The 23,381-nt window shown below is 34.6% G+C and overlaps 2 protein-coding genes across 2 annotated transcripts; both read left to right on the top strand.

Annotated features, from left to right (window-relative positions):
- Positions 1–6,705: 6,705 nt before the first annotated feature.
- Positions 6,706–8,115, top strand: LOC113502361 (cuticle protein 8-like). The gene is made up of 4 exons (XM_026883907.1): positions 6,706–7,130; positions 7,217–7,465; positions 7,580–7,746; positions 7,867–8,115. The coding sequence occupies exons 1-4, from the start codon at positions 7,119–7,121 to the stop codon at positions 7,997–7,999; spliced, it is 561 nt and encodes a 186-aa protein (XP_026739708.1). The 5' UTR covers positions 6,706–7,118; the 3' UTR covers positions 8,000–8,115.
- A 7,561-nt stretch (positions 8,116–15,676) lies between these two features.
- LOC113502683 (histidine-rich glycoprotein-like) lies at positions 15,677–20,287 on the top strand. The gene is made up of 4 exons (XM_026884336.1): positions 15,677–15,702; positions 17,293–17,584; positions 19,470–19,636; positions 20,068–20,287. The coding sequence occupies exons 1-4, from the start codon at positions 15,677–15,679 to the stop codon at positions 20,132–20,134; spliced, it is 552 nt and encodes a 183-aa protein (XP_026740137.1). The 3' UTR covers positions 20,135–20,287.
- The last annotated feature ends 3,094 nt before the right edge of the window (positions 20,288–23,381 follow it).

Consider the following 23,381-nt stretch of genomic DNA (forward strand, 5'->3'; position numbering starts at 1 on the left):
TCAGAACTTTTAATCAGTTTCAAACTATTCCTAGCTAACGTAGAACTGTTACATCGCATAACAACCTATTAGTTACAAAGTATTAGAACTTGTTATTCATGATACGAAAGTATGCCTATCGTAGGACTTGCTTTTCTAGTCTGTCGAAAGCTAGTCCAGATGTCGAATATCTATCAGAAATGCGATAATAATTAATTTGCACCCACGTATTCAGTAGGCGATTAAAGAGATTATGCCAGTCGTGATAGTTAAGCAAACACGTAAACTGCTCAAGTAAGCTAAAGAAATAAGAAAACTAAATAGATAATCAAATTGCATTTTTGAATGGATATTGTATAAATATAAATTAAGGCTCGTTATTTTTCTATTTTTCCACTAACTTTGTGCAGTCCACATTAGCCTTATGTAGATACAATCATTACTTAAAGACGACTCAACCATGCTCTTTATAACACCTGCTACTCATAACAATATGTTTAAACCTTTCCATTATGATGTTACTTAGATATAATGCAATCTTGGTTAATCAAATATTTCTGAACTAGCAATAGAAAGCATAATCATTTAATTAACCTTTAATTTTCGCTAATCATTGCCAAACCGGTAAGTAGTTCACTACCATGAGAATTTAATAAAATAATCAAAATATAGAATACACAATATAGTAGATACACAAACCACTAAATTCAGCAATATTATAAAAAATTATCCGTCATTTACGACATTTGAAATTCGAACCACGTGTGCATACTTTATGCCAGTTCCAGAACACCTGCAATTCTCTGTTGGTTTCCCACATTATCATATCCACAGAATCTGTCAAGGACAACGGTGTGATTTTCATAAGCCATTATTATCACTCTCATACACTATTCAAATCATTAGGCCTACGTTTATTGTACTCGTGACTCGAGTGGCACCTTGAGACAATGCTCCAAGGTAATGTAATACGGACCAAATTCTTGAGCGGTTACTATTATTTCGATTTTTGTATTGTACTTACAAATATAATGTTGTTGTTCCCGAAAGTTTATAAAATAGAAGGCACATTCCTACTACCTTCAGGAAAGAAAGAATAAGAACAGTAACCAGATTAACATCACTATTAAATAGAACTTCTGCTTTTGGTATGATGGATGCAACCGGCTTTCCTCTGAAGTGGACTCAGCATACCCAGGAAAAGTTCCCAAGTGTGCTGGATTCCTAACAATGTTTTCCTTTGAATTGGAACTTTAGTAATAAGATACAGGTATCTGGGCCACCATAAGATACTTACACTTAAACGACTCTTAGGAGTAACAATTTGAAACACTCAGTTATCAAAGCTTAAGCTTTTATCACATAACTGAACGAAAAAAAAAATGAAACCAGTTCTATTTTTAAAACAGGCACGGCATGCAAGCAATGTTATTTGTCAATACATAATATCGAGGAACGAGAAATAACATACATAATTCTCAAACCGCAGTCATTGCTGTTAACGCCCTGTCAGCTAGATAAAAGACTAGATTGACTGGTTTACGATGTTAAACAAGTTTAATCAGGTGTTCGGCACATTGCTCCTTAAACATTCACTCACTAGCCCGTTGATATTGGACTAATTTCACTTCAACTCGCTGCAGTTTTGCAATGCCATCATTCGCAATAACGGAAGAGATAATAAGCATTTATTTGACTTGGTCTTTGAATCGCGCGGGTGTTAGCTGATAAGGGGTTACGCTGTTATTTAATTGATCCAACATAATTCTTGCGGATTGGTAATATCCTAATAGACGGGAAGTCTTCTTGTAGCCTTTGATTAGTTAAGACAACAAACACACATGTATATAAGTAGAACGCACTAAATATCATGTCCTTAATTTAGGGAAAATATTATTCTTGCATCTTGCTGTACTATCTATCACTCTACACAACGAGATTTTTTTATGTAGCAAGCTGTATCTCATTCCTCGGCCAAGCTATCCACTCTCGTCACAGTGACAAAGTTAATCATGCAAACTTTATGGCATTGCTAACCAAAGAAGGTAATTAATTTGCATATTAAATATTTAATCCAAGTCTATTGAAAGCTAACATACATTATATATAACTAATTTAATTCGAACTGTTTCATCATAGGTAAATAAATTAAAGTTAGATTAACAGGCCAGGCAAATTACTTAGTGGCCGTACTGGCCGCCATATAATTAGGCTCGTCAAAATCATTATTCTTCTAAAGGCTAAAAACGTAATTTACTACTAAACTTTTCTTGATGAAGAAATTGTTTGACATATGGCTCATCCATAGCTAAATTATAATATTTAGTCATTTAGGTCGTTTTACATACATAGGCAAATATCAAACAGCTGTCCACTGGAATAGTTAGTGGTATGTAACCTCGCTCTATAGACTGAACAACACACATCAAACATTATTTTTTACATTCTATATCGGATTTAAACGGATTAGAAAATCGAATTTCATTAATCGCTTTTGATAATAACCTGACCTTAATCTCCGAAGTCTACTACACTAGTCAAATATCAGATTCTGTCGGTAATTTAGCGACTCTACTATGAATCATTACAATCTAAAACCATTCCAAATGGCATTCGAGCAGATTAAAATTAAGACCGGACACAATAACATTAATGCACCATTAAAACCTGCTAACTAGTCTTCAGACATTACGGAACGGAAACATCGCAATCCGAGTTCCGTACACTTCAGCTAGTGTATCTATCTTAATTACTTAAGGAACTAAAGATTACACAAAACTCAAAAAAAATGCTATGTACAAGGACATGACTTAATACACGTTATTTTTTAAATTGATTAAGAAAACGGTCTTCCTTTGTTTCGGTGTACTAAATTTTGTATTGAGCAATGAATGGTTTATACAGGAAGAATAATTGTGAAGTACAAGAACGTTTTTCATTAAATTGGATTTGATTTAAATTGCTTTGAACTCCAATAAATCATTTTCAATTATACCGGATATTGTTCGAACATTCTACCGGTAATACGTTAACATTTAGAGTAAGGTACCTACTATCTTTAACTATTGTTCAAATCAGACAAAGAAATGAGCTGTCAACAATAAGATCTGATTATTATTAATAGTTGGTTCCGAGACTTCCGAGTCACGGTCATATGATTAGCGGGTGAGTAACCTCTGAACTTGTTAAACCTTTCAATCGTTTTTGAGTAGCCTTCGAACGACAAAATTTATGTTTGTCGATAATTATAGGTATTTAGCTTCCGTGAGGTTCGCCGTATCGATTCACGACTACCACTAGATTACCGGACCTTTCTGGCACGATAGCCGGGACCTTTTACAGAATGTGTTCGAAACAATTAAATCAGTTCAATATCGTGAGCTCCTTTCAAATATTTTGAATATTCAATGGCTGGAATTCCTTGATGAAAATGACAAACTGGGAACATGAATTTTCGCAATCGAAAATGCTATGAATATGCATGCATGTACCTATGTATGAATGCTATACAATATGTGTTAATACAGTCATATACAGTCTAATGTGCATCGATCCACAATTGTATTACTATGCATGTGTGGATTTCACAACTTCTTTTAATTTATTTTGTTAACAATGCCACATCGATCAATCAACAATATTCCTGTTTTATTTACTCAAAACAAAAAAGTGATATTACAAGCAATCTTGTTTTAAGATACATATGTGTGATCCCTAGAAGTGATCCGTATATATTTGAAATATTTACGGATCACTTCTAGGGATCGGAATATGCAGAAACCATAAGAATGTGATGTTATGTTTAAAAAAAAATATCCAATGACTAAAATCATAACACCGAAAAAATTAACAATTAATAAAAAAGTAATTCCGTAAAGTAGTTCCGTACTTAAAAGGTTAAAAAGGAAGCAAAACAAAAAATAAATAAGATCGACCAAAGCCAACAACGGCCTCGCCACGCGCCACCGCACCAACCAATAATTATACTACTCTTTGGCGAAGTTCGGTTAAAACCATTTGTTCAAAATTAAATATATAGAATAATATGTCTATTTTGCCAAGGATTAATACCCTATTAACAAAACTTTCAGAAATATGCGTTGTCTTTAATAGAATACTAGCTGTTGCCCGCGACTCCGTCTGCGTGGACTTCAGTTTACAGCGTTCGGTGGTCCCCGTTTCCATGGAAACAATCCCCTTAGTGATCTTATAGCTTTTACACATCTTTTAAATTTTCCCTCGGGAACTATTCCAAAAATCGGGATAAAAGGGAGCCTATGTGTTATTCTGATGTATAAACTATATTGTGGTAAAGTTTCATTCAAATCCATTTAGTAGTTTTTACGTGAAAGAGTAACAAACATCCATACATCCATACTTACAAACTTTCGCCTTTATAATAGTAGTAGGATAAAACCACAAAAATTGGGATATTTTCACCTATCTGAAAACGTACAAAAATAGGAAAAATTTACTAAAAAAATTCTACATCTTTCTACATTAAAAATTTGTAATGTATCACTACACTATTATTACATGACTATAATCGATAAAATTAATCATCAGTGTCTACTGTGGTGTCCAGGTCACTAAAGTGTTTCTATACTTCCAAAAAAACAGTATCTGTTGCAGGGTTTTCAAGTTTTAGTATGTAGTATATGTGGTGATTTTCTTTGTAATCTAAATTAAAATACCAACCATAAGCCCTTTGGAAGACCTATTAGATGACATAAAACACTAAGTAAAGGTAGTTATTGACGAAACAAGAATGTTAAATATAGATATGACATTAAACCACAGTCTAAAATGATCTAAACGTCAACAACCCAAGGTTTATTTCTAATGATCAGTGACCATTACCGTATATAATTTATGGAGCTGAACTGTGCTAGCGATACACACAATGAAACATGTCTGCTGAATTATTTAAGGAATAAAATGAAAGTAATTATTCGGTTTAGAGACATTTATTTCATGAAAAATACACATATTACAGCTGTTATTAAATACATACACGGTGATTTTTTAGTCGTCTTACAAAAGAAGCCCAGTTCTTCCATTCTTCCATCTGCAACTAAGATAATAGGTACGAAGAAAAATGAAAAATGAGAAACCTGAAACATCCTGTTAAAAATGATAAAACCGACGCCGCCCGCGCCCCTCACCATTGTTACAAGGCTCGGACCACGCTCGCAGCAGAGCTGTGTTTTTAAAACCCAATTGCATCATAATATTGAATAAAAATTGCATTTTAAACTTATTCAAATCTCATAAATACCCATTTTTTTATCTTGAACGTGTTCTAGTCATTGGATACATGAGCTGAGCTGCTTTTGTTAGAAGACTAAAAAATCACGGTCTATATATGGGAAATAAAAAAGCCTTCTATCATTGGAGTTCATTTATTGTTAATATATTTTTTAATGTTTGTTTTTCGCTAGGTTATAAAATATTCGAGGTATTTTAAACATCCAGAACTTTTATTTCATGATATCAAAAGAAGTAAGGTATATTGTATTATTTGTAACGTTATTCGCAAAACTTTTAATTACAAATAAGAGATCTCAATGCAATTACTTTTCGTATTATGCCCAACAAAACAAAGACTCTATATTTTCAAAATATTTGCAGTGTATGCTAACCTGCGGCTACCCACCCAAAGGCAAATAGATCCTTAGTCTCCTGAATTTAGAATTTGAAATCATTTACCTTTAAATTGTAGAATCCTATAGGCGTTTAATAAATATCCAATAATTAACAGGTTTTCAAATAATTTAGGTAATATCCAATTAAGTTCAGAACCAGCAAAGTTAATTGCTTTGCCTAACTCACAACACTGTCTGCGTGTGGTAAGGTTGACTTATTATTAAAATTAGTTTTTGTGTACCAACGTCTGGTAAATTACAACAACAATTCATTAATGGTATCGACTGTCTATGATCACATTACCAACTTCGGTTAGGAAACTATATACCAGTGTCCAGTGGAAGGTACTATGCTTGACCGCCATGTGGTCGAACCCAGTGCATTCGATATTGCTTTGTCGCAATCACATACTCGTAGTAATAATAAGACAACGATAATTTGAAGTTATCAAATTTCAATCGACGTTTCCAATATCAAAAACATGTGTCTCAATATTTTAATCAACTTGTTCAACAATCAATTTAATTTTAATGGTTAACTTTGTAATTGCGAGTTTCAATTGCAGTCATTCATTACATTAACTTATTGGAATGTTGAAAAACAAAAAATCTTCAATCAACATCAGCTCTAATTTCTGAATAGAAGCATTGAAAACTCATGCTTTACATTATTTAATACATTATTAAATTTTGAAAAATACAAGAAGCACAATAACAATATCTGACGACCTCCGTGGTCGAGTGGCGTACGCACCGGTTTCAAGGTGTCGCTAGCTCTGAGGTCCCGGGTTCGATCCCCGGTCGGGTCAATGTAAAAATTCACATTTCTACATTGCCTCGGGTCTGGGTGTTTGTGGCACCTTCGTTGTATCTGAATTCCATAACACAAGTGCTTGAGCAACTTACTTTGGGTTCAGAACAATTGTATGTGATGTTGTCCGCATTTATTTATATTTATTTATTTATTAATATCTTCGATGAAAGAAAAATAGAATTCAACATGTGCACTAGCCAAAAGATTTATTTAATTTTGTAACGACTTGCGATGCAAGAAATAAACTCAAACAATTTAGTAAATTTGTTATAGTGGATATGACATAACAAAAAATTGTAGAGCTTTTGATAGATTTTGTTTGTGCAATAAATTACTTCAAATCACTCAAACTATGTCCTTGTTCTTTACGTAGACAAAACACAATAAAAACTAGATGGATTATCGGCATTACTCACGCAGCGTCGATATCTGAGATAATGCCGGCGCAGACATGTCCGCGCTGGGCGCCCGCGGGCAGTGAGGGAAGGCGATTGTCTTTGAATTATAATCGGACCTATGTGTGCGAGTAACCAACGACCTCGCGGTGTCAAAGTTACGGAACTGAAGTGACCGCACGCCCCACCACAGCCAGGACTGCGGCTCCGTTTTGCTTTTCATATAAAAGTCACACTCCGGCCCGATAATGGTATCAGTCACCTGCTCTGATTAACTAGTGCAAAATGTTCACCAAAGTAAGCTTTGTGTATTTTGAAATGTGTAATAAAATGTACTGCAACGCAAATAAAGCGAATATTTACTGTATCTTTTGTTTGTCCAGGTGTTCGCCCTCAGCGCCGTGCTGGCCGCCGCCAGCGCTGGTCTCCTGCCAGTGCACCACAGCGCCGCCGTCTCCTCCCAAAGCATCGTCCGTCACGATGCTCCCGCGCACTACGCCCCAGCGCACTACGCGCCTGCGCACTACGCCGCTCCCCTGGTCCACGCTGCTCCCGTAGTTCACGCCGCTCCCATCGTCCACGCCGCCCCTGTTGTCCACGCTGCCCCCATTGCCATCGCTCACGGCGAATACGTAAGTGAAATGCTCAATATTTCAGAAGAATATGCCTTTACAAATCAAAAAGTTTACACTAAACAGCAAACGTGCCAGAATTCACACAAGTAACACCCTCGTTTGTTTCAACAGTCTCACCCCAAATACGACTACGCTTACTCCGTGGCTGACCCTCACACCGGTGACCACAAGTCCCAGCACGAGAGCCGCGACGGTGGTGCCGTCCACGGAAGCTACTCCCTGGTTGAGCCTGACGGTTCCGTGCGCAAAGTAGAGTACACCGCTGACGACCACAACGGGTAAGTCTACAAAACTTCAGTGTTTCGTATCAAAAGAATATGAATCTGGAACAGCCCTAAAAATAAGTAACTCCAACCCCATAGAGCTGCAGTGCTAATGATTTCTGGTTATTATTTCAGTTTCAACGCGGTTGTCCACAAGACCCCCGGCCACCACCCCGCCCCCGTCGTCCACGCCCCCGTGGTCCACGCCGCTCCCCTCGCACACTACGCCCTTCCCCTGGCTCATGGACATCATGGTCTCCACTACTGAACACTAGCATAAACGTGTGATATGATGACGGATGACTGATTGTGATATTTATGTGTACATATGATGATATGAATTTATACTCGAATGTAAATAAAATACTCAGCTGCTGAATTTTATACTTTTGTTTCTTTTTTTGACAACACTTTGGCACAACGCGTACAAATATGTAAAAGCTTATTATTGACAACACCAATAAGAAAACCCAATCTGTAATCCCAAATGAAACACACCATGAGAACATTTTAATGCAATCTAGCAAGCTTAGTTGACAAACAATGTTACAACAAGCATGAATTGCTGAACAAGTCTCAGTATTGACATTTCAACATACAAAATCATCGATTAGCCATACCATTACATTGGAACGCAATAAAAGCTCGTACAACAATACGCAGCTCCTTCAGATTACGCACCTCGCTGCCCTTAGGTAACAAATGCATGCATTGAGTACAATTAATTTCGATTTTGCCCTTGAATCGTAAGACATTGGCTTCGAATAATTACTGTTGTTATATATGTGTGTGGACACGCGTAGTTGCGTTGCGTGTTGAGCGGCAGCGCGGCGCCCGCGCATTCCTCGCCAGTGATTTGGTGCGATAATTACAGAACATTGTATGAGTTGCGCAAAATTCTTAACCACCTTAGCTACTGCGCGACGACCTAGAAAAACTCACCATTTTTGTTATTGCATCTTTGTCTCGATAATTCATAGTAATTTGTATTACTTACTCACACTTTGTTAGCATGTTAGTACATTAATTTGAGCGCAAAATAATGAGGTAGGTCAGGTTTCTAGAAGGTTCGCTCGTTATATTCATTCATTCACACCCTTCCATAAGACTATAATATCTGTTATAAATGACATCAATTTAAATGCAATCACTGAAACGACGGACATTTGTGAGCCTGCAAACAAAATCCCATTATGTGTAAATCGTAATGATATAAATTGCTACAATTGTCTACGAAAATGTGCGCATGTGGGTTCAATAAAGGTTGTGTTTCGACATCATGCTACTGGTGATCAATCATCTTAGTAATGCCGATCAGCCCTTAATGTTTTTCACGTGTAAACAATAGAAAACTGTCTCATACATTTTGCTTGACTGTAATTATGATCAAAAATTAATTTTCAAGAATACTATCCTCTCGTTGAAGTTCGTTTTTCAGTCTTGATGCTCAATGCTTTATTTGTGTACATTCACAAACAGTATGTGCACTTAAAAATACCCACCCAAAAAGTATTTAAGACGTTTTGGGTGACAAATAATTCGGAGGGCTAAATGCACAAATTTATTTGTAACCCACCTATTCATTTATGACCGTACCAACCGCAGTACCTATTTCTTGTCATAGACGGGGTATAATCATCTGTGAAAATTTCAACTGACCTGCTATCACTTTTCATTAGATTCACACAATTTTTACCCTTGGGGTATGGAACCCTAAAAATTATCCCAAACAAACACTGTCAAAATACATTTTAGCACTACTGGTATGGTTTTAGAAAATATGATTGATCAGACCTATATGTAAAACATTAAATTCTTAATTAAAAGCTACAATGACATATTCCTAATTAAGATTAACTTCCTGAAAGTATTGAGAGAATGGGGTGAATCATGATTCGGGTTGGTTGAACCTTTCGACTGGGTTCGACCTTGGGCCCGCGACTCCACGAGATAATGGTCTCCGACGGCGACGGCAACACGACGCGTGACTTAGGCCGCATCTATAATGCGATAGCTTAAACCTTATTAACTTTAGATATCATAAAATAAAATAAAAATAAACTTATCAGGATTTGTAAAAGGATTAAAAAAATACCTTAATTAATTATATATAGCGGCTTGCACAGTCCATTAAACCCCAACAATATGTCATAATTGTATGTGCTGTATTGCAAAGGAAAGCTTCTGTCAAAGTTTGCAAATCCGATAGAGGTTTAAAAATATTTTTCTATCGATCATTAAAAATATTTTTTTCGTATTTCTTTTTTCCTACGAAAACATGTTTACCAGATACACATACAATACATAGATTCACGTATTAAAAATTATTCTTTATATTACTTAAAACATAAACAAAATGATTAACAACTTTATCAGAGCAGTGTAAACGCGCCCTACGTATTGTTCAAGCGTGAGCGTGGTCTTGTATTGCATTGTTTCGTGGCGCGGGATTGGTTTCCATTTCTGTTCATTCATGACAATTCTCTATCGATCGCAGGAATGCTAGCGTTCGTACTTTCGGTAAACATTAATAAAACCAATGTTTTACTTAATAATTAGTTCAAATTAAATAATCTATATGCTCCGGATTTAATAACTCGTTTTTGATTCCCAGTTACTGATTAAATATTGTTAATATTACCTTTAAATGAATGTTTTATTTTGTTAAAGGACTTTTCAAAGTAAACAACTCCACTGATACTTGGAGTTGTATAGTGTATAGTGTAGTATAGTGATAGTAGTAATAATCTTACAGTTTAAAAATTTATACACTTTGAATGTAACGTAAGTTTAAATAAAGCTTGTCCTATAGTGGGTTCGCTAACAATCTTAGAGTAAATATCAATAGAAGACACTACCCAACAATTATAATAAAAAAGCAGAAAAAAAAGGTTTTATGTTCATCTATACCGACGTACATTTAAAGTACAATGAAACACAAAAATAAACAGGACACTGTGGTACAAATAGTTGTCCGATGTTATTGTGGATGACACGCACCGCGCTCATAATGTATTAAAGCCAAACGTACGGCAACACCTATTGTTGAGCGTAGTCGAAATCTTTTCATTTTTAAGAGTTAGCAGTGTCAAAACAGTCTTTGTTTTCTTTCATTTATGGGGAAATCTTTATAAATGTTTTAAAAACACAATTGTAATTCTTTTTCCTCAGGACAGTACAGTTTTCATTCTCTTTTAATATATTCAGCTTTTTGTCCTCCTGAATAGGACTGAAATCTATTATGACAAATTATGTCACTCTGTTTCGAATGGATAAGTAACATTTAGGTTATTACAAATACAAAACCTTAAATTGTTCTTTTTTGGGTTTAGCGATGGAATCCTTATGGACAGAAACTCCTTTAGAGGAAGAAGTGATGTATCAGACTCTTACTAAACCCTGTAAAGTCGTGCGATGTCTTCTGCGTTTGGCCAGTAGTAATGCATTCAAAATTTATCTTACACCGACCGCAGAAACCTTAAAATACCCTGCAAAGACTCATCTCATCTCTCTACGCAACCTTAGTGTAGTTAAATATTCCTATAAACACTTCGGTTAAAAGGATCAAGTTTATTACAACATAACAATTAAGACAGCTTTATACTAATGCAGTCTACACGTGTCCTTCTCATTAAAACTAAAAGAACTATGTTTTTCTGTGCCCAATACATCTTTTGAAACGCATTACGAAAACCAATAAACAAAAGGCTAACCTCTTTATCTAACTCTATACAGGCTAAGTCTGGGCGACGTGACGAATAAATCACGACGGTAATTATATCTTGTAATCAATCTGTCTCACTAGATCCAGTAATTTTAAAGGTAAATTGAGAGCAAACACGTTTAAGAAGATAAATTCTTACAATTCAATAAGTTTGAAGGTTATTCAATTATTACAGTGATTCAATGTCGCGGTGTTGATTTGTCACGGTAACGCCCGCGTCGCGCTATTACCGCGTTTCGGTTGTTTGACATCATAGTTTACTGAACTTGAAATTTGTACCTGTCTAACTTTAATATATCTTTTCTAGTTTAATAATAAATGGTTCCCGTCCTCAGGAATTTAAACCTTGTCTCGCGGGAATTTCACAGGCATTCAAGACAAGCACTTTCAGCAGAAGACACCAAGGCTTAGAAAATGCATATGTGGATCATACAATGCCTTGTCTACGATAACCAGTACACGACGCGCACAGTGGTTTTTTTCTTGGTAACCGTCGACTATCGACTAATAAACACTCAGGCACTCAAGTATAAAAAACTACGTATTTGTCTCAAACGAGGGCAATACTGTCCACAGTATGTACTACATTTGACGCATTCGAAGCAAATATTCCCACGCTGTTTCTGTGCCTGCAAGTACTGCGCTGAGAAATTACCAACAATTATGATTTTACGCGTCGTGCATACCAACAATTTAGCTGATAATAATTGTTTTGTTTCTTCACTGATATAAAACGCTTACATTTGATAACACGTGATCTTGAAGTTTAATTAATTGTTTAATTTCGTCAGATTACCATGTAGATGTATAATTAGATGTTAAAGATATAAATAAATGATTTTACGCAATGCCTTAACAAGATTAATGTTTTACATTAATTATTTTTATCATTGTACGTCTGTTTATGATAATGAAAGAGATGTACCTACCATTCGTAGTAACTTTAATTATTTTTATGCTAAATAAGACATTAGGCTCATAAACTTGTGTGTGTGCTTGTGTGTAGCGTTGAAGAAACTTGTACTATGTCCAAATTTTCCATTCAAATTAGTACAGACCACAATTAATTAAATTCATAATGACAACCTTGGGGTTTCATGGCAACAATTAAAACCAAAATTCCCAGTACACTGTTCATGATCTTAGTAGCACGTACGCCATTCCGAATGTCTGGTTCAACAACAAAGGCATAGAATAGAAATGAAATCAGTAAATCAACCGCAACATTTAAATAGTTGTATTATAATACTACAAAAAGATATGTAAGTAGGTAAGTACAGTGGGTCTATCTTATTATAATTTGCAGCAAAAAATTCGCAGAATACTTAGTGTAAATATTCGTAAATATTTCAAATAGTCGGTTCTGGAAAAGATAATCTTATAATATTGTTGTAGTGTTGGTAGACAAAAGTCGTGCGCTCGCGTCGCAGGACAGTTTCATTAGGCAACCTCAAAAAACAATATTAGACTAGATAAGAATCGGAGAGAGTGAACCATGTCCACGTGCAATACTGCCCACAAAATAGATTTTTATAAAGATAACAACAATATTTCACTTGTTTATGTGTCGTAAGCAGTGCCGTCGGTCCGTCCGCCAGACATTGACCTGAAAACAATTTAAGTGTAACAAATATAAGGCTGGCATGCGTATTGTGAAACCAACTTACTCAGTTATAATTTGGCTGACAAACAAAGCTACTTAACATACAGTCATTTCACTTAAATAGGTGCGTTAAACGTATTATTATTTATTGTACGCTATCACTGTAAGAATATTTAATTGAGGTCAAGGTGGGCTTGTTACAAATGAAAAAAAAAGATAGGAAACTGAAGTAATTGAAGTTATGCGGATTTTTTATCCGTTAGAGTGTGCTGTATTGCTTAAAGTCTCAAAGAAATTTATTAATATATATTATACTCGTGAAATGAAAAAAAAATGTATATTTATTATTCTAATAAGACAACACTTCTCTTTAATAATTAAAATATCTTAATTGTTTGAATCAGACCTTAAAATACAACAATACTTAATTATTTCTTTGACAGATACTAGAATCATTATGACTTGTTTTTTTAAATCTCAATTAAGGCATAATTTCGTGTGTTTAAATTACCACTTTAAAAATTTTGCGTAATTGTTACTAATATTGTTCATGAATAATTCAAAGAAACGTAAAATATTACAATATCTTTAAACTGATACCTAGGAATGATTTTTTTTTTTTAATTTGCTTTGAATTTTGTAAAATTGATTCATGTAAAATGAAGGTCAGTTTTCAAGGTATTATGATTGTTACAGTAATTTCCCTTCGATAGTAAACTGATAATAATAATTATAATTACCGTAATTAGTTATTATCGGACCCTTTATTTGTTACAAGTGTTTATAACAGTTTAGTCACTACAAATTGTTTAGAACTACAAATCGCGCCAATTAATCTTTACTATATAACATTGCGCATGCACATGCCACTATACAGATTTATAAATTATTTCCTAACCTATATGTTTTTACTTCGTATAACCACGAGACAGGATAGGTTAGAAAGAAGTGCTAGCTATTTATAATCTTTCAGAAGAATTTCTGTATTTTACCAAGTAAACAAAAGAACATAGCAGTTGGTACTCAAGGCAATCTTGTGACGTAAGTTCTCAATAGCATGGTGAAGGAGTTTCATGCTCATTAAAGACTACACGATGCGTAACACGACGCTAATAAGCTCATTGGTAAACACATCGGATGCACATAAGTACATCATTAACATTGATACATAATACTCGACTACAATCACCAAGATTTTCCGGATACAACCCATTCAAAACAAAATCGTATTAATGAACTCAGTTTCAATTACCATTAATTACAGAATCAAGGGAACCGTCTTTTCTTAAAGCAGTACTATTGTTAGTGTGGAAGAGAGACGCCATTGCGCCTTGTAGTGCGCTGTCACGCTCCCTCAACTGAAATAATAATACTTCAAGAGGTGGTTAGACGCCGTCTGAAACAGTTTACCTATTAGTATCACATTAAACAATTAACATCAATTAGTAGATATCACGCTAATTTGTTGTTTTCTAATTATCGAATTATGTCGTTATTACAAGTCATTTATGTTTTGGAAATAGGTTAATGTTATAAAGTACAGTCGAACCAATCATTGTGGAACATTAAGAAACCCCTAACTTGAGCATAATTACACCAATAAAATGACATTCAGAACGTTACAGCGCCAATAATAGTCAATGTATTTAAGAAGTAGCTAATTACAAATAGTTATAAGATTAGTTAATTAGTAAGTATATACTTAGACTTCTGGTCAAATTATCGAAGAAAGTCATTTAAGTATTTCGTGTTAAAATATCTACACCTATTTAATAGTTTTGGAATTATTGTAGCTTAAATTAATATTGTTAATTTAATTAGATACTCCATAGACCTATTATAATTTCAACTGAGAAAAAAACATTTTTTTAATAAATAAGATTGTCAGCTGTAAGAAACAAATAAATAAAATCTATGCATTTCAAATAAGTCAGAATAGTTCAGAAAAGGTCAAATAAGGTTGTCATTTGGATGCTATATTTTCACAATACAACGTACTTTTGAAACTTGATGTCTACACATTGCTCAAGTCAATGTAAACAGACAGTGGTATACTTGGCTGTGTCTTATTGTCGCGTTTTTTAGTACCCACCATTCTCACACGTGTTCGTGCAATATAACAAATCGTCTTGTGTAACACTGGCCTAACGTTGACACTGTTTTGCGGAAAACGTAGACGCTAAACAAATACCTTGTTGCTCTACTTAAAGCAAGAAATTTTAAATTATTTTGAAATATTCATTAAAATGTTTTCAACGTTTATTGTAGCGCGAATTATATGAATTATTTGGTCATAACTTTATTTTTAACAAGCGTATAAAGAAGAGAAATAAAAATAATTTGAACCAGTCTTGCACGTCGTGCATACAGAGTCCTAACGGGTTGTAAGAACATTAAAAATAATGACAATAACATAGATATTTACGCATATAATGCAATAAAAACGTGTAGAAATTTAATTAAAAGAAGCAAGATCAGGCAGTGAAATTCCACTGGCTGAAAATTAAAAAAAAACTCATTTTTAAATTTGGAACTAATTTACTTTTATTTTTCAAATGGGTTGACAGATGACGTAGCTATTAGCCTCCTTGCTGTTTCACTATCGACAAAACCTAATTATGGCTGCACTACAACCACTAAAAAGGTAAATAAACTATAAACGGTTAATCAATTACTCGTGATCTGAGAATGAAACCACTAAATACTTAGATCTTATTGCCTTTGCTAAACAGGAAACATGCTATGCGGTTATTGATTTTATTGAATGCCTTGCCTAACTGAACATATTAATAACGCACTATTAACAGAGTAGCAAACGGTGCAAAAATGCGTAAATCACCATAGGTATTAAATACCAACCTATTGAATTCTTTTCTCTACATATTTTGTAAGAAGAATGTAATAAATAATAAAATGGATATAAAAGACGTAACTCCGGAATAATAAATTAATTATTGAGCAGCTGAAAAAGCCCCTTTTAGCTTATAACTAAGTATTATTTCTACGAGTGCTATCAATCGAAGATAGCGCTATTCTAATTAAATTAATTAATTTTGCCGCACTTTATATAGTTGGTTACTAATTAATATTTCACACATAATTGAGAATCGTAAACTTTGCTTAACACACCGGCGAAGCGAACTAGATCACTTGGTAATTAAAAAATAATACAAGTAATAAATTTTATTAATTAGTATTTTTGAACCCAAATCGGAAAACTGATTAACGGCATGATTGACGGCTGTAAGCATCGTCAAAAAAATGAGCATCCTTTTAATTGCAATATTTCGAGCCATTATACATACTTAGCCCCCACACATACTTAGATTTAAAGTTAACTTCCGTTGTTTCGGACACTTAGGACCGTTTAACATACACACATGTAAACATGCATACTTCCACAGATATTACGTTAGGGCGGTTAGCAAACCCTGAGAAATTGATCAATGGATTTTTGCTCTAATAATTCCCACAATTAAAACCTCTATATAAACTAATGAACCAAAGCTGCCAGCATTATTGTCTTTTAGTATTCATATCGAGAACATATTAAGTGTTAATCGAAAATGTTATCCAAAGTAAGTTCATAATTTAAATAAGTGTAATTTGTAAATAAATAAAAATATTTAAGCTGTGTAACGAATACTTTTGCATTAGCTATGTCACTGCAGTGCTTTTTAACGTTCAAAATTAAATTTGGTTTTCTCTTTTGTAAATAGTAGTGTTTTATATTCTAAAAAGAACAAGAATGTAGAGGTGTATACCAACGCAGTGAGTGGATCTGTAGTCGGTTATGTTTTCCTTACACGTTTCTTATATATTTTTTATTCAACAACAGTGTTAATGAGATGATAGTAAGGCTCTACTAAATAATATATACAAATAAACCTATCTGTAATTAATATAACAAGTCGCATTTTGTTGAGTTTATACGTTAAGTCAGTAAGTAACTGTAATTAGTGCATTATAATAATTTAACGATGAAACAAATCACTTAAATAGTATTTTTACTGTCTCAATTGATCAATAGTGAATAATTTACTATTTAATTTCCCGTCGTTAAATGGAAATGAGGCTAATAAGAAAATAGTATTAGTAGTAGTAATAGTATACATACTTATGAACTAAAAATATGTAATTTCTATAATTTTTCAGTGAAATTTTGATGTTTAAGCTAATTGTAGTAAATTGAATAGTGTTCGTGGACTTTGTTACAAACTACAATGTAAAAAAGTAATTCAGGCTTAATTATCAATAGAATAAGCATCATAATCCCTTGTATCCTCCAGGTTCTGACATTGTTCACGCTGGTGGCTGCGTGCCAGGCCGTCTTCCCGATCCACCACCACCACCACCACCCGGCCATCTCGCATCAGGAGGTGCAGAAACACGACGGACCTCACCACCCCGTGCCCATTCACCACCAGCCCATCATCCCGTACCCCATCCACCACCACGTACCTCTGCTGCATCACCACGTGCCCCACCATATCCCTATTCACCATGTGCCGCACCATGATTATCATGTAAGTTTATTATCAATTTAGTAAATTATTAAAACAAATAGCAATTATAGAAGTAGATTTAGAGAGCGCAGTGATCTGCAGAAAATAAATCAAATGCAAGGATATTGAGGTGAATTATAGACGTTTAATCAATGGACAATATTACGGAATTCAATCACGAAGAACAATGAAGATTAATCGTGTACGGGGCACCATAAACCTTCTTAAGTGACTAGGATTTAAACCTGACTAGATTGTCTGTCAACCCGCGTCTTTCTTTTTTGGCTGAAACATCTGACCGTCTAGATTTTCATATGATGTTGTTAATATTACGTTCACGCTAAACCAAGAATGACATGTCAGTCATATTGTTAACCCCTATTAGCCCCTTTTAATCGCTAGCCCTAATGTTCAAAAACTTTAAAATAATGTAGTCACTTTCTAAATCGAAAAAAGTCTACTACCCATAAATTACTTGCTCGTTAATTTAAATTATAGGGTGTTAAATCGACGTCAAATCATGACATTTACATTGATTTAAACGCATTTTACAAGACCAAATCAATCTTGAGAATGCGTCATTAAAAATTAACATAAAAGTGCAATTTATCTTAGAACAAATTTTACAAATACCCTAAGGAGTTATTGCTCGGTAAAATATACCGTGAAGCAAGCGAAAGGTTTGCGGTTGCATTACACTGTCCACTTCCTGTATAAGACCAGTTTAAGTAAAATCCTTATTTGCATAAGGCGCTAAAAACTGTTCTTAGCAACCAGTAACAACGCTCTACCGACAAAAAAGGTTTACCAATCCTCTCACACGGCTTTGACGTCATAATACGTTAGGATACATCACTAGGTAGAACATTCTAGTTACCCAAATTTAGAATTTACGCGTATCTTAGTAATTAGTGGTACAGTTTTTCCGTCTCTCTGAATTGCAAAATAATTATTTTTAATCAAAAACGACCAGCGATATGTCCAAAAAAACAAATGCCTACCTATTTATAATTTTACTCCACTTCAGTCACTATTGTTCTTTGAAAACGAATGTACGTAACCGGTCACCACAATTTAATTACTTACGAATAAAAGTTCATAATTTTTTTTTTATTACAATTTATATGCGCAATAGAACACTGTTATTCCTACGTGACCATGTCGGTACCTATATTGTTAAAAAAAAAACAGCTGATCGGATTAGTCATAAATAATGTTAACGTGAAGGTCCTTAACTTGTTATACTTTTACATAGTTTTTATATAACAAATTCAGCGGCTGAAAACCTAGGTATCATATTTTTATATTGATACAAACACATCATACATAAAACAAAAACTTTGCGTTCTAAAATAGTTGAAGATTTATTATCTTGATACTTTAAGTAACATATTATGAAATGAGAAATTAATTTCGACTCGCTTGCCTTACCTGTCGTTTGATCGTTATTCTAACCTAGTTTAGTACGTCTTGATCTAATCTAAATATTATATTATGACCGCCCAAGATACAAGATAAGGCAATTTATAATGCTATGAAGTTAAAATAATGTCACTTACAAAACATGCAATTGTATTAACTTGGTAGTAATCGGTTCTGTCCACGCAAACTAGATCAATCACATCCCATAAATCCGACCCATATTTAAGGTTTTGTGACTTGATAATTAAATGCAAGATTGTAGCAAATCCCAAAGTCTCTCGAATTCACAAATATCTATAATAATTAACCATATCAGAAACTGTCCTATCATCTGTAAAAATAGGAATATTGCCGTCGTGAAAAGGGGACGTGACTTCAATATGCATAGCGCCCCCTCAGAACAACGATAGTCCCGTTTCTAAGCAAGAAGGTTCGATATCTAAACACCTACAAGCTAATTTAATCGACAATTCAATTATTACAGGCGTTCCCTGAGTACAAATTCGCCTACTCCGTCCACGACCACCACACCGGCGACGTCAAGTCCCAGCACGAACTCCGCCACGGAGACATCGTAAAGGGCGGATACGAGCTCGTGGAGCCCGACGGCAGGTACAGGAAGGTGGAATACAAGGCCGATGACCACACCGGGTAAGAACAAATATAACACTTTGAATTGATATCTAAAATTTATTTCATTAAACCTGCAAAGGCGCTTCTTTTCATCAGAAATATTTTACTTTTCTGAAGAACCGGCACAGCACCCCATCGGGTTACAACGGATTTTTCCATTACATAGACAACATAATTATTATGCAATAGTTAATCCCTGAGTTCCCTGACCTCCAGACAAAATCTTACGATCTGCAAACACGCGCTCATAAAATAAGATAGTTATTTTCCCTAGGCCGTTCAAACATTATTATTATTATCTGCCTTAAGGTGTCCCACTACAGAGCAAAGGTCTTCCTGCCCAGTTTCCCATACTACTTCGCACGAAATCTTCCGGGCTTACCGCGAGATCTCCTTTTTGTACTATTGCTATGATATTTTTAACTACTGCCTATGTTCATTTTTTTCAGATTCAACGCCATCGTCCATCATTCTTCGCCTCATCATCATGTTCATCTCGCCCACCACCACTACTGATCATCAGAAGACGGCCACACCCGAGAGCTGCCCTCACAAGACTGACAAGTTACCCGATGTACTGATTACTGTAGAATTCTATTTGAAGCAAATTAAATTGATTAGCGCTAATTTTTTTACGAAATAATGGCTTTTAATTATACCTAACAAACAATTTATGTGATACCTTCGGTTATTATTATAAGTATTTTTGGATCATCTACTTAGAAACACGCACAATTAAATGATGAATTGCAAACATTACACAAACTACTTTCTAAATAAACATCGAAAAGATTGACAATAGTAAACTAAGTGAAACAAGGTAATCAATTGCATAAAAGAAAAAAAAACGAAAATCATAGAACACCGTTTAACACTCAACATTTTTTAAAATGCTTTCATATCCCAAAAAAACAAGAGAAATAAAAACAAACAGCAGGCGTGAGTGATATTAATCTCAATAATAAAGTGTCGAGTCGTGAGAATTTAACGCGATACGAAACTTAGTCAAGTTATTTATTGTTCACCATGCTGTTAGAGTTAAACAGAAAAACTCTTCTATTTTATACTAGCTGTGCCCGCGACTTCGTTCGCGTGGTTGTTGAGAACAAAACAACGTCGTTTGCGTCTCGATGCTCTCTTGAGACCACCAAGTTGCGGTCCGTGTTCTTTGTGAACTTAAACGTGACTCCCTTTCGGTGAACGTTTCAGATTCACGTGAAAGAGCGATGTGCTCTCGGTTAGCAGATAACCGTGCTTCACGATCTTCTTCCGATTCCTGAGACCTACAAAGTCTCATCCTTTTCGCATTTCAGCTATGCAGCGAAAGGTTAGTTTTTTTCTTTGAGGCATTTTCAAGGAAAATTTAAGCAAAAAAAAAACCAACAACACTTATGACCGAATAGCCTACAAACGTAAAAGAACGGTGCGTCGAACAGTCTAAAGCCGCGTATGCACGTACGAACAAATTTGTTGAGTTACATGATACGCAACAACTTGGTTCGCACGTGCGTACCACTATCGAACATCGAACACTCTGTTCGTCAAACATGTTCGCGGCGATCCTTGTAGTGTGTTCTGTATGGACGGTGTTCGAAGAGCTTTAATAAATGTTACGCAATAAAACTGTTCGTATACCTAGATCTGGGCGGGGTGCGGGCCCGTTATCGCAGTGCGGATCCATCTAGGATCCGCTTTAGGAAACAACATTTCGTGAATCACTGCGAACATCAAAAAATTCTCCGCTACTTCACAATCGACCACTTCCAACGGCGCCTAGCGCTTACTAAGATAGAGTTCACGACTGTTGTTCGCGAACTCGACTCGAACTATGTTTGCGTTCGTGTTCGAATATGCCGTCCATACGTACGAACCAAATGTTCGGGTCTGGTGTTTGTGTTCGCTATGTTCGTGTTCGTACGTGCGTACGCGCCTTAAGTATGACAACGAATCGTCTGTTCGTGGTCGTGACTCAACGAATTGGCTAAGTTACTGTAAAACGATTGGCACTATTAGATACAAACTACGAAGTAAATAAAATACTACTTTCCTACTTCAAACCAATGACCAAACGAAACCAAACAGCCAATACTTATATTTCGACCAATTTAGAACAACGATTATCTTCCATGCAACCTAAGACCTTTTACGACACACTCCAGAACTTTTAAGACACCAAACGAAACCCAATTTTTCAAGTAAACACGGTCGACGTGATTCTCGCGCGGAATCTCTTAACACCGCGATTCAGAAAATGACGTCATTTGCACAACGCCATCTATCGGATTTGGATTTCAACTATCAACATTAGTTCTATTTTTAGTCTTAAGATGTCGTTGCAAGTACTATACTGAATTGCGTAACGTACTCGTAATATTTTACTTCTTGAACTCACTAAATTAATCATATCTTTTGATAGAGTGAACCGATTTCGATGAAATAAAAACTAAGTTATACCTCAAGTTGCGTATAATTTTTGTATATAAACATTGTCTGCATTGAATTCGTAGATTTTACGTGATGCGCGCACAAACAAACAGATAAACAGACAAACAGACAAAAATTTCAAAAATGATGGAAATGGGTTCTGTTACTTATCTTTTCACACGCTGGCTATTTTTTTTTTCAATTTCTTCAATGTACAAAAATTACTTTTCTACAGATTTATTATATGTATATAGATATATAGATATAGATATAGATATAGATTATATTGTGCATTAGAAAAGGAGAGTCGAGTCACGCTATAGAGCTTTGACGTCAACACCTTGGGAACAAATTTGCAAAGTTAAACCGTAGTATAAGTAGTCACTATTGCCTAGAACTTTTCAACCCTGTAAGCCATAACCTCTAAGTACCGTAAAACAGGGTAAATAGAAAAAAGTGTTCTTTTGTGGTGCCTTTCGCGGTTATTTACATAAATACTAATAGAACACAATTTTTTCATTCAATGCTTTCGAATCATCATTTAATTATGTTATTTTATTCATTTATTTATTTATAATTATTAAATACAGAAAATATAAGACTTATGTTAATAAATTGGTCTACAAAACCGTTTTGAACAGTTTAACTGTGGACTCCAGTTGACTCTCATATAGTAACGCAAAAATCTAAGTGTTGTATATATATGTATTTATGTATTTACTAGCTGACACAACAAACGTTATTTTGCCGATTTCTTTTTTCTAGTTGTATGTATTACTACCATAATACCATATTTACTGATATATTATAAAAAAATAAAAACAAAAAATATCGTCCAAAAAATAAAATATTTTTAGCAACCCTTAACACTTAGGGGTATGAAAAATACTCAGACCTACTCAATATGTATACAAAATTTCATAAAAATCTCTCGAACCGTTTCGGAGGAGTACGGTAACTAACATCGTGACTCGAGACTTTTATATATTAGATATTAACTATATTTATATATAGGTATTTATGTATTTGTAATAATAATTTGTCTTGTTAAACGCCATATATATCTCCATTTACCCCATTTTACCTTTACTTCGTTAATGTTACTTGAGTGGTTTACGAGATGAAAAATAAGAACAGTATCTTTGGTGATAAAGAACCAAGAAAACCAGGAATCAGAAAGAAATAATACATATGTATTTCGAAGTAAATAATTAAATGGTTTGATATGAAAACATAGAAGTGAAGTTCAGCTAGTAAAGTTCACCTAACTACAATGTACAGAACCACCTCTGGTTTGAAGGAAAACTGAGTCTTACCTTATAAAAAAAAAAAAATCACA

The sequence above is a fragment of the Trichoplusia ni genome, chromosome 17 (assembly GCF_003590095.1).
Source record: "Trichoplusia ni isolate ovarian cell line Hi5 chromosome 17, tn1, whole genome shotgun sequence".
Taxonomy (NCBI): domain Eukaryota; kingdom Metazoa; phylum Arthropoda; class Insecta; order Lepidoptera; family Noctuidae; genus Trichoplusia; species Trichoplusia ni.

Bases quoted from the DNA above. Each gene is read 5' to 3' on its own strand.
- LOC113502361 (XM_026883907.1), top strand. The intron at 7,466-7,579 runs GTAAGTGAAATG...TTGTTTCAACAG, and splicing joins CCATCGCTCACGGCGAATAC to TCTCACCCCAAATACGACTA. The intron at 7,747-7,866 runs GTAAGTCTACAA...TTATTATTTCAG, and splicing joins ACCGCTGACGACCACAACGG to TTTCAACGCGGTTGTCCACA.
- LOC113502683 (XM_026884336.1), top strand. From the start codon at position 15,677: ATGGCTGCACTACAACCACTAAAAAG. The intron at 17,585-19,469 runs GTAAGTTTATTA...CAATTATTACAG, and splicing joins TGCCGCACCATGATTATCAT to GCGTTCCCTGAGTACAAATT. The intron at 19,637-20,067 runs GTAAGAACAAAT...CATTTTTTTCAG, and splicing joins AAGGCCGATGACCACACCGG to ATTCAACGCCATCGTCCATC.